This window comes from Spermophilus citellus (assembly GCF_964194105.1).
Source record: "Spermophilus citellus genome assembly, chromosome: 2".
In the NCBI taxonomy this organism is placed as follows: domain Eukaryota; kingdom Metazoa; phylum Chordata; class Mammalia; order Rodentia; family Sciuridae; genus Spermophilus; species Spermophilus citellus.
This window is the reverse complement of record NC_138183.1, coordinates 132,265,518-132,284,610: the sequence shown is the minus strand read 5'-3', so window position 1 is coordinate 132,284,610 and position 19,093 is coordinate 132,265,518. Positions and strand designations below refer to the sequence as shown.

Genomic DNA, 19,093 nt, shown 5'->3' with positions numbered 1-19,093 from the left:
TAGGGTAGAACCCACAAAGTGGTCCGCGATACCTGTCTGCCTTCAGTGCACGGCGCTTTAGAGGCAGGGCTCCCGGAACAAGGTCCTTCCTCCTCTGTGTCTCAGTTTCTCCAGTGAGGGAAGGACACAGTTCACCCCAAGAGAGGGCAGAGAACCCTTTCTTCGATCTCATTGTTCCGGGGAGGGTGTGAGGAGGCTGAGCTGGGCATACCCATGATAGGCGCCACTCACAGTCAGCGCCTGCCCTGGCTCTGCCCTCACCCCATCCGGTCTGCTCTTCCACCCCTCCGCGCCTACCGCACCTCGGGCCCTTGCCTGCCTCTCTCCGGGCCTCGAAGCCTTCTAGCTAACCCAAGCCGCCGCGGGCATCCGCCTCGCCCACGCGCGGCATCGCCCCCGCCCTTCCTCCTCCTCCACCCCACCCTTTTCCTCCTCCCCTCAGCTCCGGAGTCGACTCTCCGGCTGTGTGCGCAAGCGTGTCCGGCCCCTTCCCCGCCCCGCGCCCGGCCCGGGCCCGGGCCCCCGCCTCCCCTGCAGGCAGACTTGCCTGCTCCCAGGCCGGCCCCGCGCCCGAGACAGGGACCCGGCGGAGCGGAGCCGCTGCGCCAGCGCTGCGCCGCCAGTCGCTGCGACTAGCGGATCGGTGCTGTGCGCGGAACTGCCCTGCCCCGCCCCGCTCCACCCGCCAGGGTGAGTACGCGGCGGCCGACAGCCGGGGGCCCACGGCCGGGGGCCCACGGCCGAGGGCTGGGAGAGGCGAGGGGGCCAGGGTCGCCTGGCCCCAGCCCAGCGCCGTGGCTAAGGGAGGTGGTCGGGCCCGGCACGTGCGCACAGCGTGGCTCGGGGTTGGGGTGGGGCGGCCACAGCCCTGGGGAGCTGCTTCCCGGGGTTCCTTTCCCTGGACCACATTTTCGCGGGAAGCCCGATTCTAGATTCTCCTGGCTTCCTCGGAGTGAGCAAACAGGACAGCCCTCCTCTCTGGAAAGTTTCTACCTCCTACCCCTGTGCCTGGTGAAGAGGCATCCCTCACCTCCAGCATTCTTAGAGCGATGATTTCTCCCACAACTGTCCCCATCAAGTCTGGTACATGTGGTCTGGCTTTGCTGGAGGTGACAAGCTTGGCGGGGTCTATCTGTGTGCAGGAGTTGCAAGGTCGCTGAGCAGAGCCCAAAGGTGGGGTTGCCAGCTGGAGACTGGCGGTTCCCTGAGCACCAGGGCCACGTTGTGGGCGGTCTATGGCGGACCTAGACCACTATGCTTCCAAGTTGCCTGAGTGGTGGACAGTGGAGTGGAATGGCTTTGAGGGAGGGTGAGCTAGAGCTCCAGGGCAGGAGATGAGGCAGAGATCCTGCCCTCAGCTATCTGCTTTAGGTGCCTCCCTGAGACCCCTGCTGGCAGAGACCTGTGGCCAGCCCAGAGTTGCCAACATGTCTGCCAGCACTGCCCCTCCATTCCCAGCCCTGGAGGAGGCTCGTCCAGGCTGTGTTTGGCCGGATCTTCTGTAGCTTCCTCTGTTCCTCAGTCTGGGTCCCCAGGGCCCGGCTTAGGGGGCTGCTGCTAGAAGGCTGGGGGTGTAAGCCAAGTTCGGTGCCCAACTATGCCCTGAGTTCATGCTTCCCCCACCCCCAAGGAAGCCTGTGCTTTCCACCACTGGTGGGAAGCATGGAATGGAAGCCACGTTCAGGTGGACTTACTTTCTGTAGAATCTTGGAAAAGGACCTGATATAGGCTGGGTTGTCACAAAAGGCACAAACCCATGACACTGTGCAGGACCAGTCCTATAGACCCCACCCTCCCACTTGCCTTCTCCAAGCCCTGGTCCTGGCATCTGTCCGCAGGTTTTAAATGAGTTGATCTGTATTAAGTACTTTGAAAAGTGCTTGCAGGGAGGAAGAACTATGTAAGTGTTTGCTACTAGAACTATTTCTCCTATACTGACTCTCCAAAACTGCCATGTAATTCAATGAGGTGCCTGGGAGGTGCCAATTGCTTGGGGCCTGGAAATTGACTATCAAGCTATTTTTTTTTTATATTGGGTGCTGGTCTGGGGATACCCTCTGCCTAAGCTGAGGTGGCCCTTCTTCCTCTACCTATTTCCTGCTCTGCTTCTGCCCCCATTCTCAGGGTGCTCCTTATGCTGTATCTTGATTGGTCTGGGTGGGAGATCATAGGCTATGTCAGTGGGCTCTGGGCTCCACCAAGAAGTTGAGGGAGAACACAGACTTGGGGCCAGCTCCCCAGACTTCAAGGTGATAGTGTAGGTTAGAAGGGTGATGTGAATGTAATAAACTAGAAATGTAAATTAGGAGCCATAAGTGTAGCTCAGTGGTTAGAGCACTTGCCTAACACAAAAGTAGGAGTCACCTGCTTGGACCTTGTACTGAGAGGGCATCTTTGGCTTGGGAATAGGTTGCTTCTCAAACACAGGAGGGCACCCCTTCCCCAAGAATGAAGGACCAAGGAAGTCCACGGAGCCTTCTGGACTACTTTCCCCCCTCTCTCGATCCCTCCCTTCCCTGAAGCAGTGACTTACTCCCCACTCCTCAGAAACTGTCTTGGCCCCTCCAGTCTCCCAGCCATTTTACACTCTTAGGATTTAGTTTTCTGGGTAGAACCAAGAATCTACTCCTTTCTGAAATTGCAAGAAGTCCTGGAAAGGACCTCCCCTTCACAGGGAGGATCAGAGAGGCCAGCTCCCTTTCTGTGCACTATCTTGAACTGTGGCCTCCTTGCAGTAACCTTGTCTGGGCCTGTTATCTGTCTTTGCCCTGGAGACTGCCTCTGGTCTCTGGGTCTCATCTCAGAGTGACTGCTCCATGGTTGTTCAGTGGAGCTGAAAACTCCTCTCAGAGGGTCTCAAGGTTTGCACCATCCATTGTAAGGAAGGGATCACTGTACCTCAGACTAATATAAAACAGTTGTAAGATACCTATGGAGTTCGGTCCTTGGGCTTACAGGGAGGGAATAGGAGGGAACACAGGGAAAGGGTAGAAGAGAAGGTAAAGCAAGGTTGTGTGGGAAGCCTGGGCTTCCACTAGGGTCAGAAAGCCAAGTCAGGGCTCGCTGTCCCTGGAGATGGACCTTGGACATAGGAAGGCAGAACAGGTGGTAAAGAGTGGGAACTCCTGAGTTCTCAGCACCTGCTCCCGTCCCCTAACTGTTCATCTCACCTGGTATATGTTAGACAGTTCTCTGCAGCAAGCTGATGCTGGTGTAGCTGCTGCTTCTTGTTCCCTGGCCCTCAGGATTTTCCTTCCTTCTCAAGACCTAGGGTCTTGACCAGAAGCTTTTGGTTTCCAGGAGGAAATGGCTAGCGTAGGGGACTTTGGGTGATTGTAGTCATTAGCATATTTCTCTCCTTTTTCACCCCTTCTCAGGGGTGTTCAGTGCTTCTGTATAAATACTGAGCACCCCTGGATGTGCTTCTAGCCACCCCTGGCCTCAGAATCTCCCAAAACCTTATCATATTCCAGGATTTTCTTTCCTGTTTGGGGAAAGTCAGCTAGAAAAGTCCAGGGAGCATTTCAGGGAGCGCCATTTCCTGAGCAGACTCAGGCTCACATGATGCAATGCAGGTGGAGGAGGTGGTCCAGTGCAGCCTCAAGTGGGAGCAGCAGCAAGTGATACTGTGGTCCCAGCCAGGTGCTAAATTCCATCAAAAGGTGTTGCTTTTCAGGATGAGGGGAGTGGGTATCTAGAGGTTTGGCTCTTCTTTTAAGTCTTGGAGACATAGCCAGGGCCAGACCACAGCCCCATCTCTACCCACCCCACCCCCAAATGCTGCCATACGGAAGGATGATGTGATTGTCTACACTCTGAAGCCCTGGGTTCTGCTTTTGGCCCAGTATGAAGGAGGGTGCGGCTATTCAGACTGTGGTGATGTGTAGGTTGGCTAGGCCCTTAGTTTTCAATGTGGGCCTTGAGTGTGAGGAAGGCTGGGCTGCAGAAGCCCAGGAGCAGTCAGAGTGGTAGGATAACCTCTTCTTCCACTTGCAGCTTTGTTCAGTCCCTTGCTGGGAGTGAGGGACTCCAGAATCTTGCTTTCCTGTTTGGGGAAAATCAGCTAGAAGAGTCCAGGGAGCATTTCAGGGAGTGTGGTTGTGTTTCTGCATTGGGCCCAAACCCCCTTTCAGGGTGCAGGTTCCTGTTGCTGCAGCAATGCTACTGTGCCCACCATCTACTCTGTGTCTTCCTCCCATTGAAGCAAAATAAAAGTCATAATGAAAAGGGACTTAGCAAATAACAAAAGGAGTCATTATTTATCAACCAAGCACTTATTAAAGACCTGTTCTGATCAATTAAAAAAAATGTGCTAGGCACTTATTCACATCACTTAATGTAAACCTTACCACCTCACCCCAAACCCCCAAATCCTATTTTTTTTTCAGTGCTGGGGATTGAACACACATGCTGGGCAAGCATCCTACCACTGAGCTGTACCCCCAATCCCCAAACCCCCTATTCTTGAGCCCCTTTATAAGTGAAGAAACAGAGGCTGGGAAAGATTAAACTACTTGGCCAAGATCAGAGCTCATAAGCAGCTGAGCTGGGACTCAGTTTCAGGCCTGCTTCCAAACCCTGAACTTTTCAGTCCAGTTCTCAATTGTGCCCCTGAACTGGTTTTCCTTACCTGTTGGGCTTGCAATTTAAAAAAGAAGAAGAAGAAGGAAGAGGCTCTGGACTCAGGTATAAAGGGATTTGCCCAACGCCACAGTGTTTTAGTGACAAAGGTGGGACACAAACCCAGGCTTCTGCGTGCTGCCCTGAGTCTAAGTCATAGCCCCTGCCCATCCAAGCCCAGTTCCCTGAGTTCCTGAGTCGGGCTTGTCTGCCCTCTCAGTTGGGCAGACCCGGGTTCTCCTTCCTCCTTCCATCTCGCCTCCCGGCTTTCCTCCTTCCCTGCCGGCCCCTGCCGGCCCCTCCCAGCCCCCACCACGCCCGCTTTCCCGCCGGTAATTGCTTCCATCTGGCCCGCCTGCCCGCTCCTATTCCTTTGGAAATGCGTTTCCTCGGCCGCCCACATGGCTGCAAGGCCTCATCCGGCAACCACAGCGACGCGTGGGGAAGGGGAGGGGCCCTACTGGGGTCGGGGCATGGGGAATCAAACCATCCAAGGTGGCCTCTTCCAGTGTTCCTGCCAGGTAGGAGCACTTTTTGCTGCATAGACCTCCCTGACCTGGGCTGGCTCAAGGTCAGAGAGGTTCCCTAAACACCCCATTCTCCAGCCATTGAAACCTTCTCTTGTACTTTGCAGACAGGCTCAAAAGCCATAGGCCTCCTTGTTCTTTTGAGATTGCTCACCTTCAATGAAGGGGTGCCTGGCAGAGAGAAATAGAGACGAGTAGGGACACACCCTGGACTCCCACTGATGGGAATCTCTGGGAAGTAAGACAAACAGAGGAGTATTGGTGCAGAGCCCAAGGAATCCTGGGAGCTCTGGGCATGTGAGAATGGAACTACTGGTTTCATTGACCCTAAACAATCGACACAGAGATACAACCTCACATTGCCTGGATACAAAATCCACACATCCTAATAGTGCATTAATATTCGGTTGACTCACTTGCCTAAGAATCTGAAGAGGCTGGGGAGGGAGAGGTCGCAGGGTTGTCAGGATGGCCACCTATGCGTTTCAGAGGCATGCTTCTGCCTGTGGAAGGGGCAATTTCCCTGTTAATAGAAGTCTTTGAGCATAGACCTGTGACTTTGACAGGGACAGAATAGAGGAGATGCAGGCATTGGCTGGAGTGTGTTTGTAGTGTAGAATGGGTTTGAACACTTTGAAGGTATTTTATTTTAGGATTTTGATCTAAGCTCTACGGGGCTCTGTGGCACTGTAATCCCAACAACTAGGCTAAGGTAGCAGGATTGCAAGTTTGAGGCCAGCCTCAGCAACTTAGTGAGATCCTGCCTCAAAAATGAAAAATAAAAAGGGCTGGGGACATAGCTCAGTGGTAAAGCACCCCTGGGTTCAATCTCTAGTACAAAACCAAATGTGGCTTACTTAATGTAAACTCTAGAAATTTGTCTGTCTTATTTACTGCTATGTTCTTAATGCCTGCAATGATGACTAGCAATAATAAGTGCTCAATAAATGAGTGTTTGATGGATGAGTGAAAAACATAGCTCAGGTTTTCTACCATTGTCTTTATGTACTCCCATCCCTGCTTCCTCTTCTTCTGAGAGCAAAGGAAAAAGAGTTTCCCTGTTTGCCAGGTGAGCTGTTTGTCAGATATTGGCCTAACCCCAATGTGTGCTATCACCTTGGGGGCCCTGCTCAGACACCAGAAAGGCAGGCAGGAGCCTTGGTGTGCTGGGTCGCAGGCTGTCCCCTGAGGAGGGCATGCTCCATTCTTCTCACCCCAGGTCTGGCTGCTCACATTTCTGCACCTGTCACTGCTCTTCAGTAACCTTCAGGTCCCTACACAGACCAGACCTGTGTCACTTCCTGTCCTTATGTCAGTCTTCTCCTTATTTGGGGCCCTCTTAAGAAAGGGATCTTGGTGGTGCAGCTTCCCTTGGAGTAAGGGAGTCACCCTCTTTTGCTTCAATCCGACCAGCTCCACTTTCATTCCTTCTACATACTGAGTTTCCATTTAAAATTTCTTTTGAAACTGGGACAGAGGGTTTCTTGGCTTAAAAGATTTTTTTTTAACCACCCCTCCCCTCTGCTCCCTGGCTCCAGTGTGTTCTTATATTCTCTGTAGAAGCCTCATGTATTTTTACTTCCTTATCTTTACTTACACCAGCACCCCCACACCCCCACAGCTTAGGCATCTTTGACAATGACCTTTCTAAATGGCCAGTGTCCTTCAGCATCAACTCAAGCCCCTGTTCTGTAAAGCTTCCCTGAAGCCCCCCTGCATTCTCCTCTCCTGTGACATGGAGGTGATCTTGGGCCTGATGAGTCCAGAGTACATCTCAGTGCCACACAGGCTAAACCAAGGTCCTGGGGTTGGACTTCCCGGTGTGATGTGGAGCCAGGAGCTTTGTATTTTGAGAGGCAGGTTATAGACTCTAAGCTCTTCCCTCCTTGCTCAACTTTGAGCAGAGCTCCCTGCCTGCCTTTGTTACCTTTGTTTACTTCTCTAACAAATTAGCACTTCTTAAGAGATACCATCAGTGCTTGGAACCTAGTACTGTATAAATGCTGGCTGGTGTTTCTGTTATTCCAGAGTGGGACACTGAGATTAAAGAGTGCCTACTTATTTTCCCCAGGGGAAAAGGGGCAGGTGGCCTGGTAGGAGTTGCTTCTGTCCCCTCTCTGTCCAGCTATGTGACCTCAGACAGGTCTTGGACTTGATTGGTTTTCAATCAGCATGTCTGCTCATTGGGGTACAGATAATGGTGTCTGATCCACTGCTTAGGATGGTGATACACAAATGGGATGACATTTTTCTACCTGAGAGAGCCCTCAGAGGTGAGCTCGTAGTCACTGGACGATTGGGCAGGACCTGTTACTTGTCTCATTTACTGTTGTATTCCCAGCACCTGGTACCACATTAGCACTCAATAGCTGCTCCATAAGTATTTCTTTTTGCAAATGACAGAGTGAAAGCTCAGAAAAGACACTTAATTGTTCAGGGTCACAGCATCTCTCTTCCCAGGCAGGGAGGAGGCAGGACACTGCCCAGTTGGGCTGAGCCCCAGGAGTGCTACTGGGCTCTCTCCCTGTCCTCCCACCCATGCTTTTTCATTCAGCTTGTCTGTTCTCCAGACCCTGAAGGTCTGAGGTTGTTGAGGCTAAACCCCCCTGGGATATAGTGGACCCTTTGGACAGGATGGGCTAAGATATCTGGTCTGGAAATGCCCTTTCCACTGGCCTAGCCTGGCTGTGTCCAACTGGGAGAGTTAGATCCAAGGGGCTGGGAGCAGAGGGTATGTTGATGGAGTGAGGGGTGGGGACAGCATGGGCCCTTCTTTCCAGACTTAGTGCCCCTTTTTCCTTCTTGTCCCCACTTTGTTCCTTTCCTCCTTTTCCTCTGTCCTTTTCTGCCTTCCTTCCTTTCCCCTTCAAGATAGACCACACCTGCTCACTTTCTTCTTTTTCTTTTTTCAGTACTAGGAATTGAACCCAGGGCCATGTGCATGCCAAGCAAGCGCTTCAGACTAAGACCCATCCCCAGCATTCCTCTCCTTCTCCTCTGTTCCTCTGTCTTCCTTCCCACCTCTTCTCTTTCCTTCCCTTTGTCCCTCTGCTCCTGCATCCCTAGGCCTCAGCATTTGGGTTGTCCTCATGGGATGTGGTTGGGTTCACTGAAGTGGGGGGTACTCAGGAGAGACTTCACTAAGAGTCCAAAGAGAGCTCCAGGTATTCGCAGCTTTGGAATTTTAGGGCAAAAATGGCTCTTTCAACATGTGGGTGGGGGAAGGACAGTGCCTGCTAAGACTATGCAATTCTGTGATCTTCATTGCTGCTTCCTGGACCCTATCCATATCCTTGGACATCTTGGGCACATGGGCAGGATCTTGTCCTTCTGCAGCAGGTCTCCACCAAAGGGTTGTCAGATGGAGCTTCCCAGGCCTCTGACTTCCTCCACCTTCCTCTCTTTAGAGCTCCAGCTCTTTATCCAAGAGCTACCTGCTAGGATGGAGGGAGCTGGCCAGAGCAGAGAGGAGGTTTCTGCTCAGACCCCTGCCAGGTGAGCGCACCTGTTGTGCTTGGTCTGATGCATGTGCTTGTGTGTACATGTGTGCCTTGTAAGTGTGTGGATATGTACATGCGTTATATGTGGGAGAGGGCATATGGGCTTGCATCGGTATATGGGCAGAACATGGGGTGCACTTTCACTGGTCCTTACCCCCTCCCCCGGGGCCTGGCACTGAGTTGCCTGCCTCTGGCCCAGAGCTTGCATCTCTGTGGTCTTTGTGACTCTGGCTTTGCACTGTGGCTTTGTTCTGCCTTAGGGGTCAGCTGGTCCCCTGCTGTGGTCCCACACAGTGGTGACTGATCCCTGGCCACCCATTCAGCTGTCTGGGGGCCCTGGGGCCAGTGTTTGTACCCTGTCTCCCCAAATGGAGGCGTGTAGGGGCTTCCTGCCCGGAGTCTCAACCCTGCCAAGGCGGAGGGAATGGGGAACAGCTGCGTTGGCTGATTCCGGCTCCTTATGGATTTGGTTTGACAACAAAGCTCCTCTGTGTGTTCTCAGGCCCCTTACATAACTGGGGGTGGGGCAGGGGAGGCAGCAGGAGGAGGTGGAGATGGAGACCCGGAGTCACCAGGGTGGGATGGCTGGAAGGGGACAAGGACTAGGAAGAGAGGGGAGAGGGTGAGAGACCATTGAAGAAGGGGAAATGGGAGGAGGGGAGAAATATGTTTTGGCCTTGTAGCTTACTTCCTGCCCCCTGAAGTAGGACTCCAGGTGTCCAGACCTTTGCCTATTGATGCTGGGGCCCCGCCAGCCCTGCATTAGCTAAGAAGGGGGCTGTGGGACCTGTCTGGGTGTGAGGTCAGGTAGGATTATTAGAGGCTAGCCCTGGGCTCCACCTTTTAACTGAACAGATTCCATGAAGCAGGGAATCATTTTCCTTCCTTGCCCTTGGGCTTTTGTTCCCTTTTCCCCAGCCTGCCCTGCTTCCAGAACCACCCTCCCACTGCTCACACCTACCTCTTTGCAGAGTTCAGGAGGTAGACCAATGCAGCCCTTCCCTGTGCCCTGCCAGGTCCAAGGCCCTTCCCCACCTCACCCAGCCAGCCTCCTACCCAGGGCCCCAGCTTGGGGCCTGGCCCACCATCAGAAACCCTGTAGTCCTGCTGTCTGCATCTCCTGCCCCCAGTGTTCTGCTGTCCTTTTCTCACCATCATTATCCCTGCGGCTGTCCGAATAGACAGGAAAGAAAATGTTCTCTTTCTGGAACAGCTGGACTAACAGCTCCTGGAGGCTAGGTGAGCTTGCTAGGTTTGGGTGTGTCCTGGAGTGGGGGTAGGTACTGTTTCTGGAGCCTGATCCCTTCACCCTCTCCTAGGCAGGAGGACACAGAGAGGCCAGGTTGGTGGGACTCTGGCCTCTCCTGCCCTCAGAGGGAGCCAGGGCCCTCGTGGGGACTCATCTCCTGGGTTGTCTCAAGAGTCCGTGGCTTCTCTGTCCTCAGTTTCTCTGAGTCTTTTTCTGGTAACAGAAGTCCCTGGAAAGAGCCTCTGGGTTTGCATTGGTGGGGGTTGGTGGTGCTTGCCCCCATGCTGCAGGGAATGGATAGGCCACGTTCTTCCAACCTGAGCACAAAGATGGTTCCTACAAGGGCCAGGAGGAGGAGCTACTGGCCAAGGTGCCAGATTACCCTGGGCATGGGTTTTGGGCCTAATAGTGGGCTCTGGTGCTCTGCTTGGCCCTTGGCACTATGTGTGGTTGACTTGGGGGTCTCTGCCTATAGGCTATCCTGTAGGACCAGGAGCCTGCCTCTCTGTGGAGTCCTACTGAATAGGCCGATTCCAGAATCCCCAGTCCTCAGTCTCTGTCTAGCCTGAGTCTTGCCCTCCCTTTACCTCTTCCAGGTCTGATTGCTGGGATGATTCTGAAATCGCTACAGCCTAAGGGCTAGAGCTGAGAAGGTCTGAGCTGGTGGGAGGGCCCAGAAGTTTTCTGGATTTGGGAACTCTGAGGGCTGATAGGACAGCTCCTCTCACAGGAATTAGGCACAGATACAGAGACTGGGATAGGCCTGAAGGATGGTAAGTGTGTGCTGTGGGTGCTGGGGCAGGGACAGCTTTCCATAGGTAGCAGCCTGTGCGGTATGTGTGCCCATGGCTATAGGCTGCCCCAGAACCCTCTCAGCCTTGCTGGGGATACACCCACAGGGCCTAGCAGTATGGCTGGGGTGCCTGTCCAGGGCCTCTGCTGTGTATCTTTTTTTTTTTTTTTAGTTGTAGATGGACAAAATAGCTTTATTTTATTTGTTTCTTTTTATGTGGTGCTGAGGATCAAACCCAGTGCCTCAGATGTGCTAGGCAAGTGCTCTGCTGCTGAGCCACAACCCCAGCCCTCTGCTGTACATGTTTCTCTCCCTTGCTTTCCTGCAGGCCCTCCCCCTGCAGCCCATCTCCTTAGTACCTGAGCATGAGCCAGACTCACTTCCTATGAATTGGGTTTATCAGGACATAGGACAGTGAGCCCAGGGCTTCTCTTTACCCAACTTTCAGAGTCCCCAGAGGGCTGGTGTAGCCACTCCCTGCTCTTCCTGAAGCTCCAGGCTCCCTGGCTGATGGCTCCAGGGACCTGCAACCTGACAAACAAACAGTAGGCACCAGAGCAGAAGGTGAAGGAACCAGCGCATAGAATACCGCCAAGGAATGGAGGAAGTGAATACTCTGGCCGAGGCCCAACAGGTCCCAGAAATTGTATGTCATGGGGCAGGATGTGTAGGGGGAGGGGAAAAATGGGGGGAGAGGGCTGTGTTCCTGTGTGTTCTGGGTAGGCCAGTGTGCACTGAGAAGTGTGTACAGGCTATCACAGCCGAGGGCCTGAGTGTGAGTATGTGTTACTGGGACAGGAAAGGCTGGCTTGAGAAGAGTTACCGGGGCCTTCTGGCCATGAGGTATGATGGGGCTGTGAGTGCTTAGATTCACTTCCACATTCCCCCAAGGGGCTTGGGAGCCCCAGGTGAGAGGTGGCCCTATGTTACCTCTGATAACCTGAATGTCAGCCAGCCCCTTCCCCAGCATTCCCACTGCTTCACCCAGAGGGACTGTTGCTCAGAAGTGCAGTCTGGTGTTTTCCAGCACCACCTAGAAGGTCAGCCATTCCTCCACTTCCCTCCTTCTCTACTTTTACTTTGAGGAGAAGGGTATGTACAAGTGGTTCATCAGCAAGTCTTAACTGACGCTGATAACCTCCAGAGGGACGCACTCACCCCCTTCTCTGTTCCCAGCAGACAGGCTAATGCAGAAAGCTGTATTTTCCTTACCCACAGTGTTCATTTCTCTTGTAGGGGACACATTCCATTAGCCCCACAGCAACATGCACCCTCCACCTGAGCCCATTCTACTTCTCTCAAACCCAGCCCTTTTAACCTTGTTGAGTTCATAATAGAAGTTCATGAGTAAACTCTCCTCTGCTGATGTCCAGAAATTTATTTGTTCCTGAATTGCCAACAAGGGCTAGGCTAATTAGTTCATGTCAGTTCTGACCAGGTGTTCTGGAGAGGAGAGAAGGGAATAAAAGTTCTGTAAAGGTGACTAGGGAGCAGGAAAGAGTAGATTCTGGGGATCCTTGCTGCTCCCACATTCTCCAAAATAGAGCTGAAAGCCAGAGGCATTTGTAGGGCAAAGCTGGAATCTTACCCACCTCTGTGGGGATCCTAGGTCTGAACAGTGCTCTACACCGTTTCCGCTTGGAGCCTTTAGGAGTACAGATGGTCCTTAATGTAAGATAGCTTTTTTTTTCTTTCTTTTTTATTTAGGATGTTTAACTTTATGATGGTGTGAAAGCAATGTGTGTTCCATAGAAACTGTACTTGGAAGTTTGAATTTTTCCCTTTTTCTGGGCTAGTGATATGCAGTATGATCGTTTTGTGATGCTGGGCAGCAGCAGCCACCAATACTCTAGGGTGCACTGGGGCTAAGCTGGGATATTCTATTAGGTATATTAAATGCATTTTGACTTGAAATATTTTCAGCTTCTCAGGACACAGCCCTATCATAAGTCAAGGTGCATCTCCATCTGCTCTGGAGAAGCACATTAACCACCAAGGGAACATACCTCTGGAAATAAGAGGCCATTCAGTGACAGGGAACTCTGCGAGTAGCTAGCACCATGGTGAAGAGGGGACACATGTATGACTGAAAGGGATGGCTGTGTCAGGGACCTGGACACTAACTCTGGAAGGTGCTGTATTGGGAAAGGGAAAACATGAGAGTGGCTTCCCCACTGCCACCCTGCCTCTTTGTTACCTGCAAGGCAGGGGAACTGATGAGGCTTGGCTGAATTCTTGGGTGGGGATGTGCAAGTTATACAATGTCCTGGAGCCTGATCAGTCAACTCCTCCTAGTCAGGAAGAAACTGACACTCCTCATCTGTAAATAGGAATAAAAGTAAATTGTCACATAAAGGAGTTTAAAAATTAAATGAGAGTATGTACAATAGCTGCAGAACTTCCCCAAGGATCTTTTAAAAATTAATCCAGGGGCTGGGGATGTGGCTCACGCGTGCGGCCCGGGTTCAATCCTCAGCACCACATACAAACAAAGATGTTGTGTCCGCCGAAAACTAAAAAATAAATATTAAAATTCTCTCTCTCTCTCTCTCTCTCTCTCTCTCTCTCTCTCTCTCTCTCTCTCCCCCCCCCACTCTCTCTCTTTAAAAAAAAAATTAATCCAGGGGGCTGGGCTTGTCCTTCAATGGCAGAACACTTGCCTAGCATGTGTGAGGCACTGGGTTCGATCCTCAGCACCACATATAAACAAATAAAAAGCAAAGGTACATCAACAACTAAAAAATTAAAAAATTAATCCAGGACTGGGCCTTTAGCTCAGTGTTAAAGCACTCGCCTAGCATTTTAAAGTCCCTGGATTTCATCCCTAGCATAGTGGTGGGGGGGAGGGTGGAGAGTTGTGTCACTCCTATTAATACCCTTCAATAACTTCATGACACCTAGAATAAAATCCAAGCTCCTTGGGGTGAGCCACAATGTCCTATACCACCTGGTCCCCATGGCCTCCCCAGTACACTTTGGGCCCTTCCTCATCCTCTGTGACCACATCAGACTTATTCCTTGTTCCATTCATCGGACAAGTGTGGGGTCTTTGCACTTCTGTCCGTCTGGAACCTTCTGCCCCTGCTCATTCCCATCTTTGCATGGCTGCCTTTTCATGTAGATTTCAGGTCAAGAGCCAGCTCCGCACAGAGATGGTCCCACCTACCCTGTTGCAAAGGAGCTGGCCGATCACTCTGTGCTCTAGTGCCCTCATGGTCTGAGTCATTGTTATAGAACCATCACCATTTATGTCAGTCATGAGGCTGTCCCCACTTAAGTGTAAACTCTGCAAGCCTGGGCCTGTCATGTTTACTACTCAGTGCAGTACCTAAGACGTTGCCCTGCATGCAGTAGGCCTCAGTCCATGCTGGCTTCTGTTTCTACTGTTTGCCCAACCTCACTGTACCTCAGAGGACCTGGGGTCCCCACCTGCACTATAGTGGGGATATTATTCTGGACTAGCCTTTCTGAGGAACAGGTAGAGGAAGAGGGAGGTTTTGCCCATTGCTCTCCTGGGGCCACACAGTGTTAGTCTTCTGGGTGACCTCACTTTAGAGCTTTGAATTAGGAAGTGAATCTGACTGAACTCAAGGTAATAGGAGTCAGTTCTGCAGAAACTACAGCTGCTTATGAAAAGAGAATCCTTGTGGGCACAGAGGAAGTGAAATGTAGAAGAATAAACACAGATGGGCTTGCTGTACCAGCTTCTCCAGGGGTGCTTCTGGCAAAGCCTTGGTCTGTACACCCAGGTCCTGTTGTTTTTAACTTGCAGAGAAGAGGAAGGAGGAAGGTGCTCTAAATGGCATTTCTGCTAGCCCACACCAAACTTTTATGTAAATTAGAAAAAGTTACCCCTCCATTTGGACACAGTCATGCAACAGGCCATATGCTTTGGCAGCAGAGGGAGGGCTGGACTTCGGCCCGACTTGCCACCCTGGTTAAGCTATTTGCCCAGTGTGTATACTATGCTGGTCCCTGTCCTTGGAGTGGGACACAAAGAGGGACAAGAAAGGCCAATCTGTGAAAGCAGCTAGTGATGCAGTTCTTTGGACTGAGATCAGCTGTTCCTACTTCAATAATGATCCTCGGAGCCAATGTTTCTGTCATGTTCACACACCCTCAGAGATAGTGCTGTTTTTATCTGCATTTACCCAGATGAAAACCTAAAACCTGGGAGTTAGCATGGCCACATTCAAACAACTGACGGTTAATTTGGAATTCAGGTCCAGGTGTGTGAGATTCCAACCTTTACATTTCCTTCCTTCCTTTCCTCTCTCCCTCTCTCCCTCCCTACTGGGGAGAGAACACTGGGGTGCTTTACCACTCACCTACCTCCCAAGTGCAGGCAGCTTTTTTTTTTTTTTTTCCTCCCCAGAGACAGGTCTTGCTAAGGTACTGATACTTCTCTCTCTTGAGCTTGTAGCCTTCTTCCTCAGCCTCCTGGGTTGCTGAGATTACAAGTGTGTACCGTGCCTGCCTTTTCTTCTCTTTCTATCAAGTATTTTTGTTGAAAGTGCATTGCACACATCAGTTTTAAAAAGTTAAACCTTTTATAACTTTTTAAAAAAGTTATAAAAGGGTAGATGATAAAAAGAAAATCTCCTCTAAGTCATACTTCTGTACCCCCAGTATGCCCTATTAAGAGTCAACCACCTTTGTTTCTTTTGTAATCTTCTGAGTAATCTAGTCATAAGAACATACGTATGTATGAACTTTCGGTAAAAGTTCATTTGGAGGTACACAAAATGCTTCCCTGCCTGCCTTTTTTTTTAATATCTTTATTTTGTTCATTTGTTTATATGTGGTGCTGAGGATTGAACCCAGGGCTAGGCAAGTACTCTACCGCTGAACCACAACCCCAGCCCCGCCGCTGCCTGCCTTTTTTTACAATTTATTTTTTTTTTAATATTTATTTTTTAGTTTTAAGTGGACACAATATCTTTATTTTACATTTATGTGGTGCTGAGGATCGAACTCAGTGCCTCAAGCATGTTAGGCAAGCACTCTACCACTGAGCCACAACCCCAGCCCTTCTTTTTTACAATTTAATACTGTGCTTCTAATCACTTGATATTAGAATGCATAGATACGCATTCTGTCTTTTTCTTTGCATGGTGTTCCATTGTCTGTGCTTTGATGCATTTAAACAGGTCTCTGGATAGATTTTCAGATTGTTAACATATTTTGTTGTTATAAGAAGTGCTATGAGGAGTAGTAGCTGGGAATGTGGGAGACTGGGGCAGGAAGATTGAAAATTCAAGGCCAAGGTCCATAATTTTATATATTCTTATCTCAAAATAAAAAAGTGCTGGGGGCATACTTCATTGGTAAAGTATCCTTGGGTTCAATCCCCGATATTTAAAAAAAATTTTTTTTAAATGAAAAGTGCTGTGAGCCAGTTGTGGTGGTACATGCATGCCGTAGTCCCAGATGGGAGACTGAGACAAGAGGATTACTTGAGCCCAAGGGTTCAAAACCAGCCTGGGCAACATAGCAATACCAGAAAGGAAGGAAGGGAGGGAAGGAGGAACTGTGATAAAGAATGTGGGTGTGTGTATATGAGTGTTTTATACTAGAAACTGTACTCAGGGGAACTCTACCACTGAGATTCCTCCCCAGCCCTTTTTATTTATTTATGTTTTTATTTGAAACAGTCTTTCAGAATTGCCCAGGTTAGCTTTGTATTTATAATCCTGCCTCAGCCTCCTGAGTAGCTGGGATCACAAGCATGTGCCACCACACCCAGCAAACCGACTTTCTTTCCTTCCTTCCTTCCTTCTTGCCTGCCTTCTTTCTTCTTTTCCTCTCTCTCTCTTTCTTTCTCTCTTTTTTGCCGTAGTTGGGATTGAACTCAAGCCCTCCAGCACTGAGCTACATCCCCAGCCCTGGTAAAGATTTTTTTTTTAAACATTTATTTATTTATTAGTTGTAGTTGCACACAATACCTTTATTTTTATGTGGTGCTGAGGATCGTACCTAGGGTCTCACACATGCTAGGCAAGCGCTTTACCACTGAGCCACAACTCCAGCCCCCAAGATCTTGATAGACAAGTTTCTGTGCAACTATAGGGGACTTTTCTGTAGAGAAAACTTTTGGCAAGGAAATCCACAAGGTAAAAGCAGGTAAAGGGGATGTTGATAGATATTGCCAAATCCCCTCTCACAAGGTTAACCTGGTTTTCACACCCGACACAAGTCAGAGGGACTGTTTCCCCCATCCCCCAGCACTGTGCGTCTTAGGCCTCTTGTGTTCTGCTGTTAAGATCAGTGAGAAACTGTGTCTCAACCACACTGGAATTTCTAAGTGTAGACAAGTGTCTTTTCCTTTGTGCCATTTATATATCTTTATTGTAAACTGTACACTCATGTCCTTGGTCTACTTTTAAACTTGGTATTTGGGCTTTTTTCCTTTTAATTTGCATGAGCACATTACAGGCTGGAGGAATCAACCAGTCTGTCATCCTGTGTATGTGTTGTAGATTTATTTTCCCAGTTAGTCATTTGTCTTTTAATTGTTCTCTCTCTCTCTCTCTCTCTCTCTCTCTCTCTCTCTCTTAAAATTTAAAAATGTAGATACATATGTCCCTATTGTATTGCCTTTAAATTTTTATTTTTTCAAAATCTTTATTCCTTCTCTTTAGTATAAAAATATTTCAAACATAAAATTTATATTTGATAATCAGCCATATTATCAAATAAACATGTTATCAAATGTGAACATTTTTCATATTATGTCAGACTTTAAAAAAATTTTTTTTAGTTGTTGATAGACCTTTATTTTTATGTGGTTCTGAGGATCAAACCCAGTGCCTCACACATGCTAAGGAATCACTCTACCACTGACCCATAGCCCATTATGTCAGACTTTTTTTTTTTTTTTTTAACTACACCTCTTTTATTCAAGTGTGTGATATTGGGAATTGAACCCAGAGGCACTCTCCCATTGAGCTACATCTCAGATCTTTTTATTTTTTGAAACAGGGATGCCCAAGCTGGTCTTGAACTTCTGATCCTCTTGCCTCAGTCTCCCAAATCACTGGGATTAGGTGTGTGCCATTATGCCTGTCAAGAATGCACATTTTATTTCTGCTTGAGATACAAATATTCAGTTTGGATGATGAAATTAAAGACAATGGATAACTCTTCCATTTGTTTCAGTCAACTCCAATATATGTCAGACTTTAAAAAATTTTTTTTAGTTATCAGTGGACTTTTATTTTATTTATTTGTATGCGGTACTGAGAATCGAACCCAGGGCCTCACACATGCTAAGCAAGCCCTCTACCAATGAGCCACAACCCGACCCCCACCTCATTTTTTTCTTTCAAGAAATAAAGGGGCTAAGCATGGTGGACACAACTATAATCCTGCTACTTGGGAGGGGGAGGCAGGAGGATCACAAGTTCAAGACCAGCATGGGCATTTAGTGAGACACTATCTCAAAATAAATAAAAAGGACTGTTGGTGTAGCTTAGTGGTAGAGCCCTTGCCTAGCATGTGCTAGGCCCTGGGTTTGATCCCCAGCATGGCAAAATATAAAAATAAAATAAATAAAAAGAAATAAAATATTATAAGTGTAAAGCTAAGGACTTGCTCCTACAACCTATTCTGTTCTTTCCCATCTGCCCAGAATGTAATTCTCTCTCTCTCTCTCTCTCTCTCTCTTTTTTTTTTTTGGTACCCAGCCCTATTTCATATTTTATTTAGAGACAGGCTCTCACTGAGTTGCTTAGTGCCTTGCTAAGTTAGCTGAGGCTGGCTTTGAACTCTCCATCCTCCTGTCTCAGCCTCCCAAGCCACTGGGATTACAGATGTGCACTACCATGCCCAGCATAAATCTTCTCTTAAAGTTGGTTGTATCTTAAATTTTATTTTTTTATTGTATACATAAATACACATACAATTTATACACATGCACATACACATAAACATACTTTTTTTTATTCACACTATATTTATCTTTTGGTAACACTTAAAAAATAAACATCATATATTCAGTTTTATCCAAATTGATCAATATAGATAAGTTTCTTCAGTCTAAATGGCTATCTGTAATATTCAAGAGTATGAATATACCACAGTTTATTTGACCATGCCTGTACTAATAGACATTTAAGTTGTTTCCATTTTTTGCTATTACAACAGCATTAAATTAGCATCCTTGAATGATGGGGTGAAGAGTTGTAAGGGAGGATTACTCTGGGTTATACCCAGAGACGGCATTGCCCGATTGAAAGCTGTATAGATCTTTAGATTTACTAGATATTGTAAAGTGCTTTTTTTTTTTTTTTTAAATAGTACTGGGGATTGAACCCAGGGCGCTCTACCACTGAGCTACATCCCAGCTCTTTTTGTTTTTTGTGTTGAGAATGGGTTTTGCTAAATTGCTGAGGCTGGCCTTGAA

At 49.0% G+C, this 19,093-nt stretch overlaps 1 protein-coding gene across 9 annotated transcripts in view; it reads left to right on the top strand.

Moving 5' to 3' along the window:
* The first annotated feature begins 551 nt into the window (after window positions 1-551).
* The window catches only part of ST3GAL4 (ST3 beta-galactoside alpha-2,3-sialyltransferase 4), a 50,193-nt gene continuing 31,651 nt past the window's right edge, over window positions 552-19,093 (top strand). For 3 of the 9 annotated variants that reach the window (XM_081261767.1, XM_081261764.1, XM_081261763.1), the window contains exons 1-3: window positions 552-690; window positions 8,555-8,642; window positions 11,138-11,335. In XM_081261767.1, coding sequence (XP_081117893.1) covers window positions 11,288-11,335 — 48 coding nt within the window. In that variant the 5' untranslated portion in view covers window positions 552-690; window positions 8,555-8,642; window positions 11,138-11,287. The remainder of the gene's footprint in view (window positions 691-8,554; window positions 8,643-11,137; window positions 11,336-19,093) is intronic. The other 6 variants (XM_081261770.1, XM_081261765.1, XM_081261768.1 and 3 more) reach the window with 2 other exon arrangements.